Source organism: Arvicanthis niloticus, chromosome 23, assembly GCF_011762505.2.
Source record: "Arvicanthis niloticus isolate mArvNil1 chromosome 23, mArvNil1.pat.X, whole genome shotgun sequence".
Lineage (NCBI taxonomy): Eukaryota > Metazoa > Chordata > Mammalia > Rodentia > Muridae > Arvicanthis > Arvicanthis niloticus.
In genome coordinates this window covers 28676271-28696468 of record NC_133430.1, presented here as the reverse complement: position 1 = coordinate 28696468, position 20198 = coordinate 28676271, and the positions used below count along the sequence as shown (strand labels likewise).

Sequence of the window (20198 nt, the reverse complement as noted above, 5' to 3'; positions counted from 1 at the left end):
TTCTCTCAGGTGTGGAAGCACCTGCATCAGTTGTCCCAAGGTTGACTGATCCGCCACCTCATCGTTGTTTGTAAGGACCCATCTTTAGTTGGCCCATAGCTTCCTCAGCCTCCTGGTTTGTCCTTCTAACATAGTGTCCCTTGTGGGCCCCAAACAGCTGCACACCTGGTATCCAGATGCCAAAGAAGACTTGCTTTCTCTCAAATAGTCTTTTCAAAAAAAAAAAAAAAAGAAAAGAAAAGAAAAGAAAGAAAGAAAAGAAAAGGTTCCCTGGGGGGTTTTCTCATTTGTTGTTACTTGAGGTAATGATACCATGGCTGTTCTGGCATTAATTGTCCTGGCAAGAGACATGAGATCACCTTGAATGTCAGCCCTGACTTCCCTGATGGACAGGAGAATGCACCAGTATCAGCTGAGCCAGAAAGGTGGGGGAGTGGCTCCTGGGTTGGAATCCAGGAACACATGCCATCTGAGTTTTGGTGTTTTCTGCAAACCAGACCCTTGGGGATGGGGACTGTCTCTGGGACAGAGTGTAGAGAGATGCCGGAGAAAGGGAAGTCTCTCAGAGCACAACATCTGACAGTCCTGGTGACACCAGTGACATTGTCCAGGAGAGAGAGGTACAGCCAGGATGCTTTCCCGCTTTGTCATTATCACCCGATACTGTCCCCTGAGCAGTTGGGGTAACTTCATTTCTAGATGCGCAGCTAGTGACGCTTATTGATTTGTGTGGCTGCTCGGAGCCAGACTAATTGGGCCCCAAGATTGGAACGGTGATTCAGCAGGAAGGGCTGAGGGGATGGGCACTATCTTTCTACCCGCTGGCCAGTGCTTCAGTTCCTTCCTACCCAAGGTGGTGGGAGTTCAGCAGGCCATATTTACTGCCAGGGTCACTGATGGAGCAGAGTGGTACTTGGGCTATAAACTGGTGACAAGTCCGTTGTCCCCAGTTCCACAGCACCACCCTATGTTATCATCCCTCTCCACCCCCAGCCCCATCGTCTCCATCTGCATTGTCTGTAGAGCTTCTGCAGCCAGTGAAGTACAGCCCTTACTCTGTCACCCACGAAGAATCTAAGGTGTGACCCATGCCACTCCATGCTTGTGCCTCGGTCCCCAAGTGGGACTTGAGTCAGAGCTATTTGTTTGTTTGCTGTCACTTGTCATTTCCCAGGGGATGGATGACTGGCGACAGTCCTGTTGTTAACTTTTTGGGTAGTATGTTCACAGTGTCATCCTGTCCCTTTCCTAAATGTGCTGATTGAGCAGTGGGTGGCTAGGCAATTCTGTATTAGGTGGCTAGGTAATTCCTGTATCAATCAGCACAGAATCTAACAGCTGATTTTAGTTAAAAGAAACAGATACATAAATATGCAGGAATGCAAGCCATCCCATGGGAAATTGGGTTTATTCTGTACTTTTGTGTTCTAAAAGGCATGAGCTTTCTAACTTGAGGAAGATAAACTCTTCGAGTGCCAGGTTGTTTACGTACTCTGAGCAGAGTGTCCGTCCTCATCAGCACCCGTCTTCCCCAGCTCGGATCAGTGTGAGCCTTCTCCCGCCCCTGCCCCTGAATGCTGATGTCCATGGAGCATTGTTGGCAACAGTAGCCTCCACTGTGTTTTGCTCTTCACCAAAGCTTCCTATTCTGTCAGCTCACACTGTCTTGTATGAAGCTGGGCTAGGAAGGACTGAGAAAAACCTGGGTCCAGATTCTGGTGAGGTAGTTATGAGCTGTTTCAGGGTTCGCGGGGCTCCCAGAAGCACTTTCCCTCTTTGTGAAGTGGGCAGGATGGGCAAACAAGAGAGGGTCTACAGAGTTCCTGTAGTATATAGCTGGCACAGGGCGGGCCTTAAGTGACAGGTGCTTTCATTTCTTTCCTTTGGGAGTTATAAATAATTGTTCCTGTGGCCAGGCCTGGTAGTGCATGGTTTTAATTCTAGCACATGAGAGGCAGAGGTAGGAAGATCTCTGAGTTTGAGGCCAGCCTGGAATATATAGCTAGCTCTACTATATCCAACTACATAGAGAGACTCTATCTAAAAAACAAAACAAGCAAACAAACAAAAATCCCAAAACCAACTCCCCCAAACCCAATAAATAAACAACAAACTGATAAAAATAACTGTCACTGGTTTTCAAACTTCCACGTGATATTGATTTTGTATTCTCTTTGTCTGTTTTATGATTGACTTTCCTCTACTGTGAGGCAGTTACTGTATAGGGCAATAATTTCATTACCTGTATTTTTCTTTTCCTTTTTGATATAGCATCTCAGTTTGTAACCCAGGTTGTTTGTGAACTCACAGCAGTCCTTCTGCCTCAACTCCCCTTTGTGCTGGCATCACGGGCATGGGCCACAGTGTCTTGTTCTATTTTTATTACCTTATCTTGAGGGAGGCATTACTGACTGTACCTTGATTGATCAGGCTCCAGATTTGAAAGCAAATTCTCAGCTACTCTCTGTTCTCAGGAACTCAGAGGTAACCCTTTCCCCAGCCAAATCCCCAAGCCCAAACCTAGCCCATTCCCATTACTCAGCCGTGCATGTAATTGTCTCGAAGATGCCGAGTACTTTGAAATATTCATGTGTTACTTTGCTGATTCACTTCTTCATTCATGCGAGTGTCCAATAAACGTCTGCAAGTGTTGAGGAAGTGCTGGCTGCGGGTGAGAATGCTGGCTGCTGGGAGGGTTTTATGGAGGAAGTGCATTTGGGGGGAAAAATAAAAAGGCAAACAGAAGATAACACCTGTTTTATTTTCGTCAGCAGCATCTGTTGTCAAAAACCGAAATGAATGTAGTTAGGCTGGGCACCCGGATGGATGAGCAGTGAACAGGGAAGGTGGAGGAGGGAAAGGGAGACTTGCCCTCAGCTGGACCCCTGCAACCCATGGCCCTTCCCTTCCTCCTCTTCACCTAGTGGACCTCAGAGGTTGATCAGCCCCTAAGCTAGGGCCAAAACCGTGCACTTCCTGGGCTTCATAACTGTTAATGGAATTTGAAGTTGACCACCTGACACAGGGGGAGGGTGACCTGTTGTAACAGCGAGACTTCAAACTGGTCTCTTATTTTAAAAGGTATGTGTATGGTGTGTGTATGGTGTGTGTGTGTGTGTGTGAGAGAGAGAGAGAGAGAGAGAGAGAGAGAGAGAGAGAGAGAGAGAAAAGAGAGAGAGAGGGAGGGAGAAAGGGAGGGAGGGAGAGAGAGAGAGAGAGAGAGAGAGAGAGAGAGAGAGAGAGAGAGAGAGAGAGAGACTAACTGTGTTCTACTGTGGATTTGGATTTGGGGATTGAAGTCAGGTCATCAGGATGTGCAGTGAGTGCTTTTGCCCACTGAGGCCTCTCACTGGCCTGCAAACCTCTCATCTGAAGAGTAGACGCCCCGCTTTTCCAGCTTGATTTTCTTTCAGAGTTTTTAGGTCTCTGTGGTTCAGCCACTCACAGCCAACCCGTCCATTCAGTACCAAAAGAGAGCACAATTTTGAGAGACTGCATCTGTATAACTTTTATTACAGCATATTATTGTAATTACTTCTTATTTTTCTGACTTGCTATGCCTCATTTATGAATTATAAGCCTTTATGTATAGGAAAGGACAGGAAATAAAGGGCTATATCATCTGCAGTTTTAGATGCCCACAGGGTTATTGTATTCTCCTCTGGTAAGAGGGCCTGTGTAACCACTGCCGGACCCACCACCCACAGAGACTTGGAACCCAGATCTGCAAGTGCTGTGAAGGTTTGGGGTTATGGATTAATGTACTAATTAGTTATTAGCAATGAATATTAATAAAGTGTCTGCCTTGGTGATGAATGGCATAGAGTTCTAATGGTGACCAATAGCATTAGGATTGACTAATTATATGAATGATTAGTGATGGAAAAACCTTTAAAATACCTTTCAGTATGCTTGGATATTAAGGATAATTAAAAATTTCATAAATAGCATGAGCTATAGAAAGCAGTGAGTAATGGCTGCTTGGTCAGCAGCTTCCCCCAGGTTCCTGTAGGCCACCCTATGTATACCCAGGTCAAGTGCTGCTTGTACAAGTTAGGGAACTCGGGGGCTGCTTTCCCAAGCCTCTAGGTGAGGTTCAGCGTCTAAACCTGAGCAAAAGCCTCAAGGTTTTTTGTCTGTTTGTTTCTTTTTTTGTTTCTGTTTTTGTTTTTGTCTGAACTTGGACCCAGAAAGAGGAATTCAGCTGCTTTCTCTGATGTCCCCAGGCAGGGCTGAGGCCTGGGACAGCCATTTTTATTTTTTGCACACTTGCTCTGTCCCTGCTCCAGTGCCAGCTGAGGGTCATCTGAGGATGCCTGATGAGATGTGGTATACGTAGGCTGTTCTGTTCGTATGCCTGGGTCTGATGCTCAGTACTTTGGCCCACTGTGTGTTTCATGAGACACAAACAGAAACACAACAAATGAAGTCAGTTGGGGTAAGGTCACAGGTCTAGCTCGTGAGTGACTAAGACAAGACTGAAAAGAAATTAGACAACGGCCCAGTGTAATTAAAATTGGTTTTGTCGAAATTGACCATGGTAACCTGGTGCAATGGCTCTTCGAATGCCACCTGGTACACCACAGAAGACATAAGGTTCCAAACAAAGGAGCACATGCCCTTTGGGTGATGGTTTTGCAATAGATTTTGAATTTTCTGTTTCTCACGTGTCTAGTACAGTGTACATAACCAGCACCAATGGAGGCACAGAATCTGCCTGTCATTGGAGGTTCAGAGAGTCCTTCTGGAGGTTGGAAATAGAGTGTAGGAAGTGAGGGGACAGTGTCACTGTGCCCACCATGCCTGTGGGGCCACAGCATGTGTTTGGCTCCTCCCACTGGGCTCTTGTCCTCTGGCTCTGATGTTCAACTCACATCATCAGAGCCACACCCAGATGCCAGGTCAGATTCTCTTCCCCCTGCCTCTGTCTCATCACTCAAGGATCCACAAGGAACCACGTGTCAAAATGCTGCGTTCTTCATCTAGATGGACAAGCCTTAGTCTTGTCAAGCCTGTATGCTTCTTTATTCCAATTATTTTAAACTTATGAAGTCTTACTTTATGCAGACAACAGAAAATAAGGCAGGGTGAGTATACAAAATGCTTAGGACCAAGAGTGTTCTGGGCTCTTTCAGATTATGGAATTTTGCACCTATATAATGAGGCATCTTGGGATGGCCCCATGTCTAAAGACAGAATTGATTTATGTCTCATATACATTTTACACTTGTAGCCTGAAGGTAAATTTTACATAATAGTTTTAGTGCTCTTGCATTTTGCATGCAGCCTGTCATGTGGACATCTCCATGTATGATGGAATGTGGGCACTCAGGAAGTTTCAGGTCTTGGGGCACTTCTAATGCCAGAACCTTGCTCAGGCATGCTCAGGCATGCTCAGTCTGTGTCACAACTGCCTCAGTCCCAGCCTCGAGCCTGAAGCAAGTGAAGGTATCTGCGGAAGCACCTCCTCTGCCCTTTACAAGTTGGTCAAGAACAGCTCTGCCTAGGGATTTTGGTCAGTTCTTGAGAGCTTGCTCACCTCCTATGTACAAGGCCCTGGGTTTAGTCCCTGGCACCAACAACCACCATCACCAACAAAACAACGACAAAATATGAACAAATATGGGTGTGGCCACAGCACAGGTCACAGGAGCTGCCTTGAGCAAGGCTTTCTCGCTGTACAGATTTGGAAAAAAAGATCACAGGCACTCTCAGAGCCCAGATTAGTGACATGACATGTACCTACATGTCTCCCATTATTGTGTGGCTCTGAAGGAACATTAGCCCTCAGAAGGATGCTGGGTACCCAGCCAGGCAGCACCTAGCCAACCGTCGTCAAGGTTACTTCTGGATGCTGTTAGCTTCTTAACATCTTAGACTTGGTACAATTATAGTGACAGAGGCTAGGAGAACAGTTTCCTCTCCCATGTGTACTTCAGGGGAGACCCAGGCACTGGGTCTTTCTACATTCTCCCTTGCTCTGAAATAATGACATGGAGACCTGGTATATTTACTAAAAAGCTTCTTGCACTTGAGCTGGGTAGGGTTCTCATCTATTTTAACCCAACTATGTCAGTCTGGCCTACTTCCCAGCCACCTGCCATCTTAGTCTTGTTCTGGCTGCTCCTGCTCCATCCATTCTTCCCATGAAGACTCTCTCCTCACAGCCTCTCATAGAGACTCCCTCATGGCAACTCTCTCATGGCGACTCCTTCATGGCGACCTCCCTCCTCTCCTTCTTCCTCCCAGGACCCCCTCACTGGGATCAGAAGCCTCACCTATTTGCTCTTTCCCAGCTATTGGCTGATCAGCTCTCTATTAACCAACCAGAGGTGATGGAAAACAGTTTTTACACAAGAGTGAGACAGGGGATGCTTGACAATGCCAACATCTGTCAGGACTGTAATCAGGTCTCTGGGTACAGTAATCAGCATCTCAATACACAGTACACAAAACCATTCCCCCACAGGGTAGGCAGTGTACCTTCCTTGGTGGGTGCCATGGGCTGACCTGACAGGTTGCCTGGTGTGTTTCAGGTGCTCGTGCTTGCTGTGAAGCAACTTTTCCCAGATTTTGAATTCATGTGGCTGGTGGATGAAGCCAAGAAGAACCTGCCTCTCGAGTTGGACTTCCTAAATGAAGGGAGGAACGCTGAGAAAGTGGCCCACATGCTCAAGCACTTTGACTTCCTAAAGGTAGGAGGGTGGGGCAGTCGGGGATGAGTGCAGGGGTCCATTGGGTCCTACCCTGGCTATCCCTTCTTAAGAGGGCGTGAGTTGGGGCATGTATTTGGCAAAGTTTCTTACTTAAGGTGAGTGATTTGTAATTGGGGACCCATATTAAAGTGCTTGAAGGCAATTCCCAAAAGAATGAACCCTAATGTGATTGTTGACCTGCCAGACAAGTGAATAGCTCTTCATTGGGTAATCGACACTGAGTACCCCACGGGCCTGTGTGTTGTGGACTCTGCCTCAGTAGAACATGGAGTGATAATGGTGACGGTGACAGCTAACACTTCTGTACTCAGATCCTGCTCCAAAGATGCATGTTGCATTTGCTCCTGTAATACACAGTTCTGTTCCAACAGTGTTGCTAGCCATCACTACAGTATGCAGAACTATATATACAACAGAAACCTCGGGCTTCTGCAGAGAAACAGGCCTGGGGCACAGCATTCCATAACCTCATCAGTGACACAGAAAAAGAAGTGTAAGGCTTTAGGCCCCCAAATGGGTGTTCACTCGCACGTACCAATTTTCTTCCTCCTTAGCCTGTATTTATTGTTGTCTTGATCTCTTGGTGTATTGTGGGAGACTCCCCCCGGTTGGCACTGCTCTAGAAATTTCCCACTTAATGGGAGCGAGCAGATGCATTGTTTCCTGTCTTACAAAGTGCTTTGCACACAGTGGACCCTCATCTTTGTTTTGGTGACTTCCGGTGAGGAAATGCTTAACCTGCCCAGGGCAGGGAGCTCAGAAGGCCTTCAAAAAGTGCTGACTACAGAGAGGACGCAGTGTGTAGCATCTCAGTGTGTCAGGCACTGTAGCTCTGATCGAGTGCTGGCATATCCTGATGGTGACCCCTTCCAGCCCATTCCCGTACACAGCTGTGTCCTGGGTCTAGTTTTATCCCAAGCTCTCTGACTCTGTGTCTGCTGCTCACCTCAGAGTTTCTGCCACCTTTATTTAACCTGGCAGAGGTGCTGCTTAGTGCCAAAGTGCCGAGCCAGACAAACCCAACAATCTCCTCCATCGTTGCCATGGAAACAGCAGAATCATCCTCCGGCTGGAGCCAGCTAGCAACTGCCAGACCAAGACATGTAATAATAATAATAACAACACAGATTTTTGAAACAAGGATGCCAAATTGGTAAATAATTAACATACTGATCTGACCCACTGTTGCCAGAACTCACATACCATTCCTAAGACAATGGAGGAACGAAGGCTCCTGAGTAATTAATTCTGCCTAAGCACATCATGAGCAGGAAGCACATTCTGCGCTGTGAACCCAGCTCAGCCTTTAAAACTGTAGATAGATTGCTCGTGCATGCTGGCACCCCATCACAACATCTGTGCGTAATTAAGCCCCAGCAAAGAGTTTGCCTCTCGTGTGTGAGGCCTCTTCTAGTGCTTAAGGGGGATTTAATATCCTCGACCCTTCGCAGTAAATCTTTGGGTCTCAGCCCATCTCTGAATATAATGGAGAGGAGGCTGGAAGAAGGTGAAGGAAGGGCAGCCAGACTGAACAGTACGGCTCTGAGCATGCATGGAACCGGGCTGCGCCAGGCAGTCAGGCTTGTGATTAACCTGAGGGATAGTTGGGGACAGGCAGGAAGGGAGAAGCTGTCTAAGCACGGGTTTGGAACTAGTATAGATAAGATCTCAAGTGGGGATGAGAGTGTGTCGCATCAGGCAGGGTCACTTCAGAGTTTTTTTGCGTGAGGTCAGGAGACTGAGGTCATATGTGAGCTCTTGGAGAAGTGTCATAGCTCCTTAGACTTAAAAAGATGAGCAACTGTGTATGATAACATCCGACCTTTCAGTGTGTTAGACACTCCTAAAAGTGTTCCACGTGTATTTACCATAGCAGCCTCACAAGGAGGTGCCGTTTTAAACCCTGTGTCATCCAGGGAAGCAGAAGTCTCGAGTGATGGAGTCATTAGCCCAAGGTTACACAGTAAAGCAGTGAGGGTCAGAAGCAGGGTTCGGGTGGAGACAGTGTGGCTTAAAGCCTGCATATCAAACTGTGTAGTACTTGCTTGGAACATTGCTGAATCACAGAGACAACTAAGTTTGCATGAGTGTGTGAGCGGATGGCATTGACTAGGCTCTGAGGTGGATTAGGATCCTCATGAGTCACTGCATAGCTGTCACAGGACAGCTGGCATTTGACCAGCAGCCCAGGGTCCTGTCCTCTCGCTATGCCAGTGGTGAGTGAGGTGAAGCAGGTTCTTCTGTAACCATCCACATCATCTTACTCAGAGTGCACTTGGCCTCAGAGAAATTACGCATGTGTCCACAGTCAATACAGGGAGGCTGAGCTCGGTTCTGTTTGGCCAGGCTCTGACTTCAGGAGGACTGTATCCTGGAGGATAGGTGAGGCTCCATAGCACGTAGAGTAGAGGTGCACGGTCAGGCCCCACCACGAGGCCCAGGCTACCCAAGCAAGGATGTTGAACTTTTTATAGCCCATTTCTTGGGGTTGGGGTGGTCTTAATGTGGGAGCAGGTAGAGCTCTCAGGTGGGCCTCTGTGGGGGGCTGTGCTGTATGACATAGACCATGAGTCAGGGTCCCATAGGCCAGAGGTGGCCCTGCTGGGGCCAGTGAGTCCCTGATGAGATGCCTCCCAGAGCTTGCTTGCTTTATTGCCAGGTGCCAATGTTTGTGTCTTGCTTTTCCCTTGCTGGATGGAAGAAGGAGATGGGCAGTGGTGACACAAAGCCATCTGGGGGACTTGAGAACAAGTCATGCAGTTTGCACTTTGTGATTTTGTGGCTGTTTCCATGTGATAATCCAGCCCCCTTTCCAGCCCTGAGTTGCTAAGGAAAAGGGCATGCAATTATCAGACCGGAATGGTCAGATCACAGAGAATGAAGGTATGGGAGGGAGGCCCTGGCTTATCCCTGCCCTTGCCCGGGCAGCCCAGAGAGACTTCAGCCTTGGACTTGTACCGCACCATTGGTGATCTCCTGGCTGTCCTCCAAATGACCCAGTAGGTCCTGCTGGGGCTCTGGCCTAATGTTTACAGAGCCCCAAGGCCTACTGCCAAGCTCAGGTTTCCAAATCAATGGACGAACTTAACCAAAGGTACCCAAGTACTGTACCTTTCTTCTGGAGACCAGGAGCAATTGTGATGACAGACATGACCTTGTTTTGAGTTGACAAGTGTGTCTCAATCTTACATTTGAAAAACAGAGAGGCATAGATGTCTTGATCAGCCTAGATTTCCAAATGGTGAAAACTTAGCTTAGGTTCATCTGGTTCTCAGCACAAGGGCATCACATGTGGGTAGTGCCACACCCTGAAGGGCCCCTTTCGAGGAAAGGAAACTGAGGCACAAGGTAGGAGAGTGATTGACGGTCAAGCTTTCTCAGAAGAACCAGGAGAAGTATGAAGAAGTAGTAGTATGGACTTGAGCTCTGTCTAGATGGGTCTTGGGGGTGGGGGAGGGGAGGGCTTAGTCTCTGAAACACTTGAATTAGGTGCCCTTGGGTTTTCTCCTTAAGAGGAGATAGTCATCAAAAGTTTGGAGAAATAGCGTGCTGAAAGCATTATGGCTTTGGTGGTGATGGTGGTGTCACCTGCTTATGTGACATCATGTAGCCTATGGTGCCCTCTGACCCCTTGCTGCTCCTGAGGGAATCTGCTCTATTTTGCTTTTAGGAGTTTTCAGAATCACGGAGAGTAGGGATATATTAGTTTGTATATGATTTGTTAGCAAATAACTGAAGCCCAATCCAACAGGGTTTTTTGTTTCTTTCTTTGTTTTGAGACAGTGTTTCTCCATGTAGCCCTGGCTGTTCTGGAACTTGCTCTGTAGACCAGGCTGGCCCTGAACTCACAAAGATCCTGCTTCTACTTCCCTAATGCTGGGATTAAAGGATTAAAGGAGTATACCACCACTGCTAACTAGTTTTTTTATTTTTATTTTATTTTTTTGGGTTTTGTTGTTGCTGTTTTCTGGTTTTTTTAATGCTTATTCTTAGGGCTAAAGGGATGGCTCAGAAGTTAAGAACACGCACTGTTCTTCCAGAGGACCCAAGTGTGGTTCCCAGTAACCATATCAGGTGGCGTACAACTGCCTGTAACACCAGCTCCAGGGGATACAAAGCCTCCCGCCTCCTTGGGCACCTGTGCTCATGGACACATTATCCGCCCGACCCCCATATACATCATTAAAAATAATTCACAAAATGTTTATTATTTTTGTAGAGAAGGCATGCAGCAGTTGTCTGCTGATGGCACTTAGTACTGTGACAGCGTCTAGGCTGACTTCCTTTTCCTTTCTTTACCCTCTGTGGTTACAAGATGCCTGTTACTGTCCCAAGAATCACATTCATTTTCAGGGTGGGAAAGAAAGAGGGGAATAGTTCCGCAAGCATCCTTTTATGTAGAGAAAGGAAACTTTCCTGAATCCTCTAACAAATTGCCGCTCCCATTTGATGTAACTACCTGCTGTGGGGCAGGCAGGGAACAGGTTTCAGTTTCTCACATGTGGGGAAGAGAAAGATGGATAATAGACATTGGGTTAAGATCCAGCGTTGTCTGCCACAGGAGGCTTGTAAGAATCTAGCAGAAAACAGAATTTATCCTCTGGTTCAAACTCAGTTCATTGCTTCAATAGATCCATTTCCCAGGTGCAGAAGCTGTAGCAGGGTCAGGGCTAAGCAAGGGACTGATGGAGGGAGAGGCAGAAGGAAGCAGTTCTTAGCACTGGTGTAGCTATGTGTGCAACCCTGACCACAGTACCCAACGGAAACAACCTAAGGAAGGAAAGATTTGTTCCGGCTTCAGAGGGTTATCACTCATCATGGTAGTGAAGTCATTGTGAGCTTGTGGCTAAGAAGGGAATACAGGAGGCTCTTTCTATCACATGGGTCCAGGAAACAGAACTTCTGATACAGGGCTGGCCTCCAGTGTGGCCTTCTTCCACCAGCCAGGACCTACCTCCTAAAAGTTCCTATATCTCTCAAAGTATCGTCACCAGCTGAGGACCAGGCTCTAAAGCGTGATGAGCCCACAGTGAAGATTTCTAGTTAAAGTTTTATTAATAGCAGCTTCCAGATAGGAACATTTCTCTCCCAAGTACCATTTCTGTTGCAGTGTGTGGCTTACAGTAAGATGGAGGAGGGGTAGGGGTGAAAGGTGAGGGATGTGGAAGGTCAGGGGTTTAGAGAATGGCAGTGGGGGAATGATGAAGTTACCCCCACGTTCATGAAGGACTTGTGAAGGAGTTCCACTGTAAGGGCACCTGGCTGAGGCATCTGCCTAGTTCTTAACCCAGCTCTCTCTGGCAGTGGCTCCACTCAAACAGCAGTATGTGCCACTGTCTGGCTCCCAGCACTTTACTAGGGGATGGTCCTGTCCACGGCCTCCTCCTCTGATGTAACTCCCCCTTTCCTTCTGCAGGTCCCCCAGATCCACTGGGAGCTGTCTACCAAGAGGGTGCTTCTGATGGAATTTGTGGAGGGAGGTCAGGTCAACGACAAGGCTTACATGGAGAAGAACCAGATCGATGTGAATGAGGTGAGGTGGGGGCTGGTACTTGGACAGAGGGACAGAGGGACAGAGGGACAGAGGGACAGAGGGACAGAGGGACAGAGGAACAGAGGGACAGAGTGTGGTTGGGACTGCTTGCCTAGGCCTGGGCTCTGGGACCCTAGAGCCTGGCCCACTGCCTTGACAAGAATTACACATCTATCAGGGAGAGTTCTTTCACGTTTTCCCATCTATTTCTGGGCTTGGAGTGGGGACAGGGACAAGCAAGCCTCCTGAGCATGAGGTTGCTGCTGGCTTCTTTTCTCCCAGCAGCTAAGTCCATGCTCACTCATCTCAGTGAGCAGCATGGGGCTGCCCATCAACTCCCACCCTGACCTAGGGGACTGCAGCCGTCAACCTGATCAGTTTCACAGTGCAAGGGAGAAGATGGAGTTGTGTCTTTACCTCCTGTTCCCCTGCTAAGCCAGGGAAACAGGCTTGTGGACCAGTTGTGGTTCTGTCCCCAACCTTCTGCTTCTTAGTCACCACAAGGTCCCTAGGAAAGAGGGGGTTGTCCTTTTTCCACCCACATCCATTGTTAATACAGTCCTTCCTGTACAGGGTCTGGGTGTTCAGAACATGTTGGAGTCAGACATTATCAGCTAACTCCTCAGAGGGGATTATAACCACGATTAGAACACAGGCCCTTTCTCCTTCACCTTCTTCTCTATTTCCCTCCCACAGACCCATGTGGGTCCACAGTAGAACTTGCAGCCACTCGATGGATGGTGGCTGATTAGTAACTGTCAGGAAATTGGCAGCAGAAAGGCTGAATAAGCCCCTTTGTTAGCAGCACACTGAGAATATCCCATTGTTCCCTTTGCTTTCAGTTCCTAGGGTAGGGAGGAGGATGGTGCCTGGGTCACTTAGAGAGTCTGGCTACAGTGGGGACTGACTGGCCCCACTGGAAGGTCAGCTCTAGAGTTTCCCTAAAAGGAAGCAGAGCCTCTGCCCACTAATTGGGAGACCCAGCATCTTTGCCCTGTGTCATCACTGGCCTCTCCTTCTACTGGAGGTGGACTTCCAGTCCAGGGGCCACCCCATCCATTCATTTCTTCGGATCTAGCAAGCTAAGGCTGAAATGGCATCTCATCAGAGGGGCCTCTGATTTTTCCAGGATGAGTGTAAGCACAGAAGTATGTGTTCCGATACTGTGGCTTGCTTGTGACTGAGTCAGCTAAAGACCAGTGTACTCTGGGCAGGGTGGACTCTCTGAGTCTGGGCCTCTTTGTCCCTGCCACTGGGAAAAAGATGGAGAGACCTTAGTAAATGTCTGCTTTTTCAAGAATGAAGTAAGTCAGTCCTACCTCTCTGGTCCTCAGTTCTCTTAGTGGAGTTGATGATGGACCAGCTGACCTCCAATTAAGGATCCTTTGTATTTGAATATTTTATAGACCAGCGACTCTATGGCTTAGTGAGCACTGACTGGCTTCAGAGCCTTCTGTTTCAGAACCATTGGGGCAGTATGTATAGCTATGCAGATTCCTGGGAACCAGCCCTGGGTACACATGAGAATCTGGGGTGGGAACGGTTGCAGAGTGTTCAAGTGAGTCTGCAGGGGATCTCACTCCAGTAGAAAGCCCTTGAGCTATCTGTGCTCACCTGAACTTGTACACGCAGCACCTACCCTTCAGTACTCACCTAGGAGACAGCACCCTGCTGGGGCTCCTCTATTTATATCCCTGACCATGGTAGCGTATACATCCAGGGTCATATTTGCTAGTAACTTTAGGAGATGGTGACGGTGGTTGCCGTTGGTCTCATTAAAAGCAAAGGTTGTGTGGGAGCCTTCTGCAGGCAGATGGGGCTTCTTCTAGCCACAGAGGACTATTGAGTGTAAGACCTTTATCAAAGGTTAATTGAATTTCAGTGAGCGTGTGTTGAAGACCCTGCCAGGGCTGAGGCCCAGCTTAATCGGCATGAAATTAGCCAAGGTGACTGAATTGGTAGTACAGGGTAGCAGGGACAGATGCAGGGGACCTGGTGGGCAGATATCACCTGTTTATGAAGGCTGACTGGATCCAGAGGCCCTGGGGACAGATTCCACCAGCGAGGTATTTCCTTAGGGAGAGAGCCAGTTGGAAGAGAGGCCATAGTTACATAGTCTTGGATTTGGCCCTGGTCATCAGGATCCCAGATAGAGGAGAAACTGTGGCGTCTGTCCCCTCATTGTCCAGGAGCAAACTTCTGTTAGAGTAGGGATGGATTTAGGACTGAGCTCAACCCCTTAAAACCTTCTAACTCATCTTTCCTTCTAGGACCCTCAAAACTCGTTTGCGGAGATGCCAGGTACTGAGCCTCCTTGGAGTTGAGATCATAGTCACAGAGCACCTGTAGCTGGCTCAGGGCTCCTCAGCCTTTGCTCTGGTACCACCTGTCCCCATCTGTCCCCATCTGTCCCCAGCCATGGTCCTCCTGTCTCACATTGGCTGCTGTGGTTATGCCTTCTGCTCTTCTTGTCCTGAACGTTTTGCCTCTTCTTTCTCTCTGAAGTCGTTTTGGAGGCATTTGCAAGGGAGAGGAGCATATGGCTTTGTTCTCCGTGTAGCCAGAAGCCCCTACTGTGTTTACTTCTTGCAGGAGCTCCACAGTCCATTCCTGTCACTGTAGGAACAGTGAAGGATTACAGAATCACCTTTCAGAGTATGTTTTGAGTACCTACTATGTGCAGGCACTGCCCACTTGTGCTAGAATAGAAATGTGGACAGAACCAAGCATGGGGCTTCCAAGAGGCCTAGTGCTAGACAGGCTGGGTACCTGAGGATGCCTGGCTCTGCCATTCATTGCTCTGGTACCATTGAGTCAAGTTCTTGAAATATAAGGCCATGGGACATATGCCATCATGTGAGCTTTATAAGTAATATGGCCATGTCAGAACATGTCATAATTCATAATTCATGAGGGTATTACTCATGGAGGCACCTCTTCCTTTGTAGAATCCTTGAGAACCTTTCTTCCCTTCCTGTCCTCTGTCTCTTGACAGACTTGGATGTGCTTGATTGGCGTGCAGTGCCATCAGTTCCGAAAAGCTGAAGTCTCTCCCTTTCCCCTGATTACCTTTGCTTCTGTCACTGCTGTGTGTGGACAAAATAGGACTTCTCACTTGTGTTCAGCAACATTCCAACCTCCTGGCCCTTCTAGCTGGCTGGAATCTGAGGCACTGAAGACCCAGTTTCCGAAATCACTAGAAGGAAAACAGTTTCTTCTCCCTAGCTGCCATCACTCTAGGATGCTCATGAGTGTTAGCGGAGTTTTCAGTGTTAGGAGTTCAGTTCCTGGGGATTTGTTTGTTTTCTCACAGCAGAGGTATTGATTGGTTGGGCCAAAGGAGTTTTGTGGAGCCCAGTGCAGGCCGTCATTTGTCAGCTCTTCTGCTGTGGGGTTGCTATTCTGTAGGAACGCTGGTTTCCCTGTCTCAGTTGACCACAGGTGACCTTTTGACAACTGAAGCACAGCACACTTGGCACAGTGCTGAGCGTGATGTATACACAGGCTCAATACACAGTGCCACCGAAACTCCATCTCTCGGTTGTCCTTGGTGCCACCAGGACAGTGTTTGTCAAAGGGCAGGGGAATAGGGAGCGACGAATCCTTCCCCTGGCTTTTTACAGTGACCCAAGCAAGGCGTAAGGGTATGGAATCTGTGTAGGGTGAGTTGTCACCCTAGTACCAGGTGCCAGCAGGAGGAGTTCCTTCCTCTCATGTGTGTTCTAATGGGTGATGACCCCGGGACTCCCTTGTGCCTCCTCTGGACTTGGGGTACCTTGCAGAGCATCTCTAGTAGAGACCCACGGACTTTCGTGCCTCAAAATGCTTGTGTCTGGCTCTCATGTGAAGCCTGGGAAGGCCTGATTAAAGAAGCTGTATTGATTTTCTTGTGACAAGACACCTAACTGTAGTTAGAGAAGTAACTTGAGGATGGGTTTATTTTAGCTCATGGCTTCAAAGGTTACATCCACCACAGCAGGGAAGATATGTCGATTGGAATAGTTCTATCTATGGATGGGGCCATGACACGGAGGCCATATGGCCAGAGATCAGAAAGCAGTGGTTTGAGCCAGAACCAGCGGTGGGTATCACCTTATCACCTGAAATGACCTTCTTTCACTAGCCAGGCCCCACTTGAGAAAAACTCCATCTCCTTCCAAATGATGGCACAAGCTGGGGACCAAGTACTGAAAGCATCACCCTGTGGTAGGATGTTTAAGACTTGGGGTGTTTAAGGCTTAAGTCTAAACAGGAGGCTTTCCAAGTGCCACCATCAGAGCTACCTCTCAGTCTTCTGTGACCTACTGACACCTCTCTTCCTGTCCCTACTGCCACTGTGTGAGGCTGAGGAGTTCACAGCTGGGTGGTCAGAGGCATCATCTCCCAGCTTGCTCATCCAAGATCACTGTGTGTCATGAATGTGTTGCCTGCAGCACTGGGCAGCTGGAGAGGCCTGCAGTGTCTAGATCCCAGTTTTGTTCCTGGGGACAAGGAGAGCATGATGGTGGTATGTCCCAGGCAGCAGGCTGATCTGTGTGGAGAATCTGGCAGACTCTGGGACAGATGCTACAACAGCAGCCTTGCTTTCCTCTCACAGACATGGGCCTTGCTTCGGAGATACCCCCACCCAGGAACATACATAGACTTTTCCTTGGGGGTAGGAATGAATTAATTCACACAATTATAGACCAATTAAACTACTTTCAGCCAATTCAGGCCTTGAGAAAAGTCCCAAAATAACTCCTTGATTTAAATATTATTTACTCAATTAATTCTTTACTCAGCCTTTTTATGGAGTCCTGGTTTTTCCCTCTCCCCCACTGTTAGGGAAGAAAGGCATTTGTAATTAATGAAATCCCATATGAGTGGCACATTCTTTTCACAAAGAACAATTCAGACTTCCCCGTGGCTTCTTAGTAAAGAGCGCTGTCCGGTGCCTCTGCTAAGAGGTATGGACTGGGGGAGTCACCCAGCCAGAATTTCCTACAAACATCCTTTTCTTCAGACAGACACCTTATTGGATGCCAAGATCCCTCAGAAGTCGACTTCTGGGGAGCTTCCCTGGAGTGGAGAGGCAGGTGGCCTGGCATTGAGCACCTATTCTCAGGAGTCAGGTCGCTTGATGGATCAATGTCACTGACTGCTGATCAAGTGAGCAATGGCTTCTTCCTGTCTTTGTCTCACCCCCTTCTGCTGTTTCTTGCAGAGAATGGCTAAGACTCTGGAGCAGGGCTTGGCCCATCCTGGGCTATTTAACAAACTGTGTTACTGCCCATCAGCACATTCAGCCTGGTTTTGCAAGATGCAAAGAGAATTCACCCAAAACTAAGAAAACAGGGCCACAAGAGTGGCATCCTCTGTTGAAGTCATTCTTAAGTGTAGTTCAACCAGAACTGGCAGTTCCACCTCCCCTCCCCTCCCCCAAGGACTTTTTGATATCTAGGGAAATGGACTTTTCTTTGTGGTTATCAAGAATGATGAACTCAGACTGAAGGCATGCATCAACCTGTAGCTCTTTCCAGTTGAGATACAACTAGTTTCTGCCCAGGAGAAAAGATAACCCTAAAGCAGTGGTTTTCAGCCTTTCCAAATGCTGCAGTTTAATACCTGTTGTGGTGACCCCCAACCATAAGATTATTTTCGTTGCTACTTCATAGCTGTAATTTTGCTACTCTTATGAATTGTAATATAAATGTTTGTGTTTCTAATGGTCTTAGGTGTCTCCTATAAAAGGGGTCATTCCATTCAACTCCTGAAGGGGTTGTGACCTTGAGGTTGAGAACTGCTGGCTTAAAGATTGATTTTTTTTTCCTTCTTAAGACCTCGTAGGACAATAAGCAGTTTACATTCCATCCAGGAATGCTGCTGTCTTTCTGTTGAAATGCCCTCTCTCAGTAAGTCCCGGCTCCCTCACAGTTGCTGTAGAAGCAGCCCTGCCATCTTGGCTGCTTCCCAACTGTTGAGCTAAAAGCCTTGGGCGCTTCAGTATCTGTACCTCTGTGAGCTGTGTTCATAATGCTGACAGTCACACTTAGTAGTAACAGGTATGCATTTTCCTTTGTGTCTAGAGCAATGAAAAGCAAAAACAGTGACATTTGTGTGTCTAACATTGAGTAATGGCTTTCTCCTGGGTAATGGTATTTGACTTTGAATCGTGAGGTTTCCCTGTAAGGAGGTTGGACAGATGGCTTTAGTCCCACTTGAGTGCTAATGGAGATGGAGGACTAGGGTGGCTTATCTCTCAGGTCACCCATGCCCAGAGTGGGAGCACCAAGGTGGCTTCAGTGCCGAGCTGTTGGTATCAGCCAGCTCCTGCTCCTTGCTCTGCCTTCTTCACCTGTCGGGCCTGGTGACATCTGGTTGAACTGAATATCCAGAGAAGCTCTCAAGTAGGAAGGCCTCCAAGTAGCAGCTGGCTGGCCGGTGTTGAGTTGAAATGTTGTTCTCTCTCTCTCTCTCTCTCTCTCTCTCTCTCTCTCTCTCTCTCTCTCTCTCTCTCTCTCTCTTTCTGGTGGCTCCACTCAAATATATGGTAGTAGTTGGCAGTACCCCCACCTGCCCAATGAGGGGGCTCATATCCCTATTCACCATGCCCCTGGGGGCCATCTTTCATTGTAGAAATAGGGGCCCAGAGCGATTAACAATATTTCAGAAAGCTTAAGGGAGATCATACATCTCCCTGTGACAGGTTTGCCCAGACTAAATGAAATGTCACTTCTCCACATTTTGACTGGAATTCCGTCAGCTCAGTCTGGCTGCGCTGCTTATCTTGGGCTGATCAGGGGCCCTGATTGGACTTTATATGCGTCCTTGACAAATAAAAATGAATGATTACTTAATAAATGGAATCAGTTTGTCAGATACGGCCTTCTGAAGCATAGCTCCAAGGAGCTCCAAAAAGCCTAACAAAAAGGATTCTTGGTGGCACAGAGGTGGGGAACTGTCTGGCTTTTCAGGACCTGCTTTGGCTGAGGCCCATCTCCCAGGAAACAGAAAACAGTGGCTCTGGAACCCCTGCCATCTCACAATAAGTCTGAAATTTGACCTAGGGCAAAGTCCTATTCCTGATGAGAATGACAGAGTTCCAAGGTATATGGCAAATCTCAGAAGTCAGAGCGCTAGTGGTGTAGGGCAGTGTCTTCGGCATCTTCATCACTACAGAACCAGTGAAGACTACCACGAGACATCTACAACAGGTCACAGGATCCCAGGCCCTGTGGCATTCTCATTAACTTCTGCAGCCACCTGTGAGAGTTCTTACTTACTGAATCCAGAAGTATACGTAGCTGCTTTGAGGTCTCAAGGGAGAGGTGCCCCCGTATAGAAGGGCGATAGTTAGGCAGCTGGTGTTCATACCTGCTTTGAAGAAACAGGGCTATGCCACGAACAGCTTTAACCTCCGTGTTCTCAGTCTCTTGTCTGCAGAGTTGGGGATGGGGTCATAATTGTACTTACATTCTGAGCATAGTAAGGATGGCAGCAGTGTTCAAATGCAGGATTATTCTTTGATCAAGTCTTTTATAGACTAGGCTAGCCCAGGATGTTTAATCCTCCCATCTCAGGCTCCTAAATGCCGAAATTATGTCCATGCCACCACACTTGACCATTCTTGATCTTCAAACTTGGTGCTAATCGTGAATGCTTGGGGCTTTGGAGAGACTGATAGATTAGGATAAACACTGGAGGTAGGAAGCACAGCATCTTCAAAGACCAGGGAGAACTCACTCACATTGAGTGCAGAGCCTACTTTACCTGTGTGCTGCTGTTACAAGTGAATGCATGCATAATAGAGCCAGTCTATAGAACATCAATTACACCGCAATAAAGCCATTTAATAAAACAGAGCCAGTCCCTGCTGTCCTAGGAGTTTACGATAGTGAACCAGATGGTCATTTGTCAAATAATCACGCTCGTAATTGCTAGTGCTGTAAAAGAAAGAAAAAAACAGT

At 47.8% G+C, this 20198-nt stretch overlaps 1 protein-coding gene across 4 annotated transcripts in view; it reads left to right on the top strand.

Annotated features, from left to right (window-relative positions):
• Positions 1-20198, top strand: part of Adck1 (aarF domain containing kinase 1) — a 283194-nt gene that overhangs the window by 63453 nt on the left and 199543 nt on the right. For all 4 annotated transcript variants that reach the window (XR_013106668.1, XM_076921542.1, XM_076921544.1 and 1 more), the window contains exons 5-6: positions 6537-6695; positions 12133-12249. Coding sequence is in view for 3 of the 4 variants with exons in the window: in XM_076921542.1 (XP_076777657.1) it covers positions 6537-6695; positions 12133-12249 (276 nt within the window). In the remaining variant the exon portion in view is untranslated. The remainder of the gene's footprint in view (positions 1-6536; positions 6696-12132; positions 12250-20198) is intronic.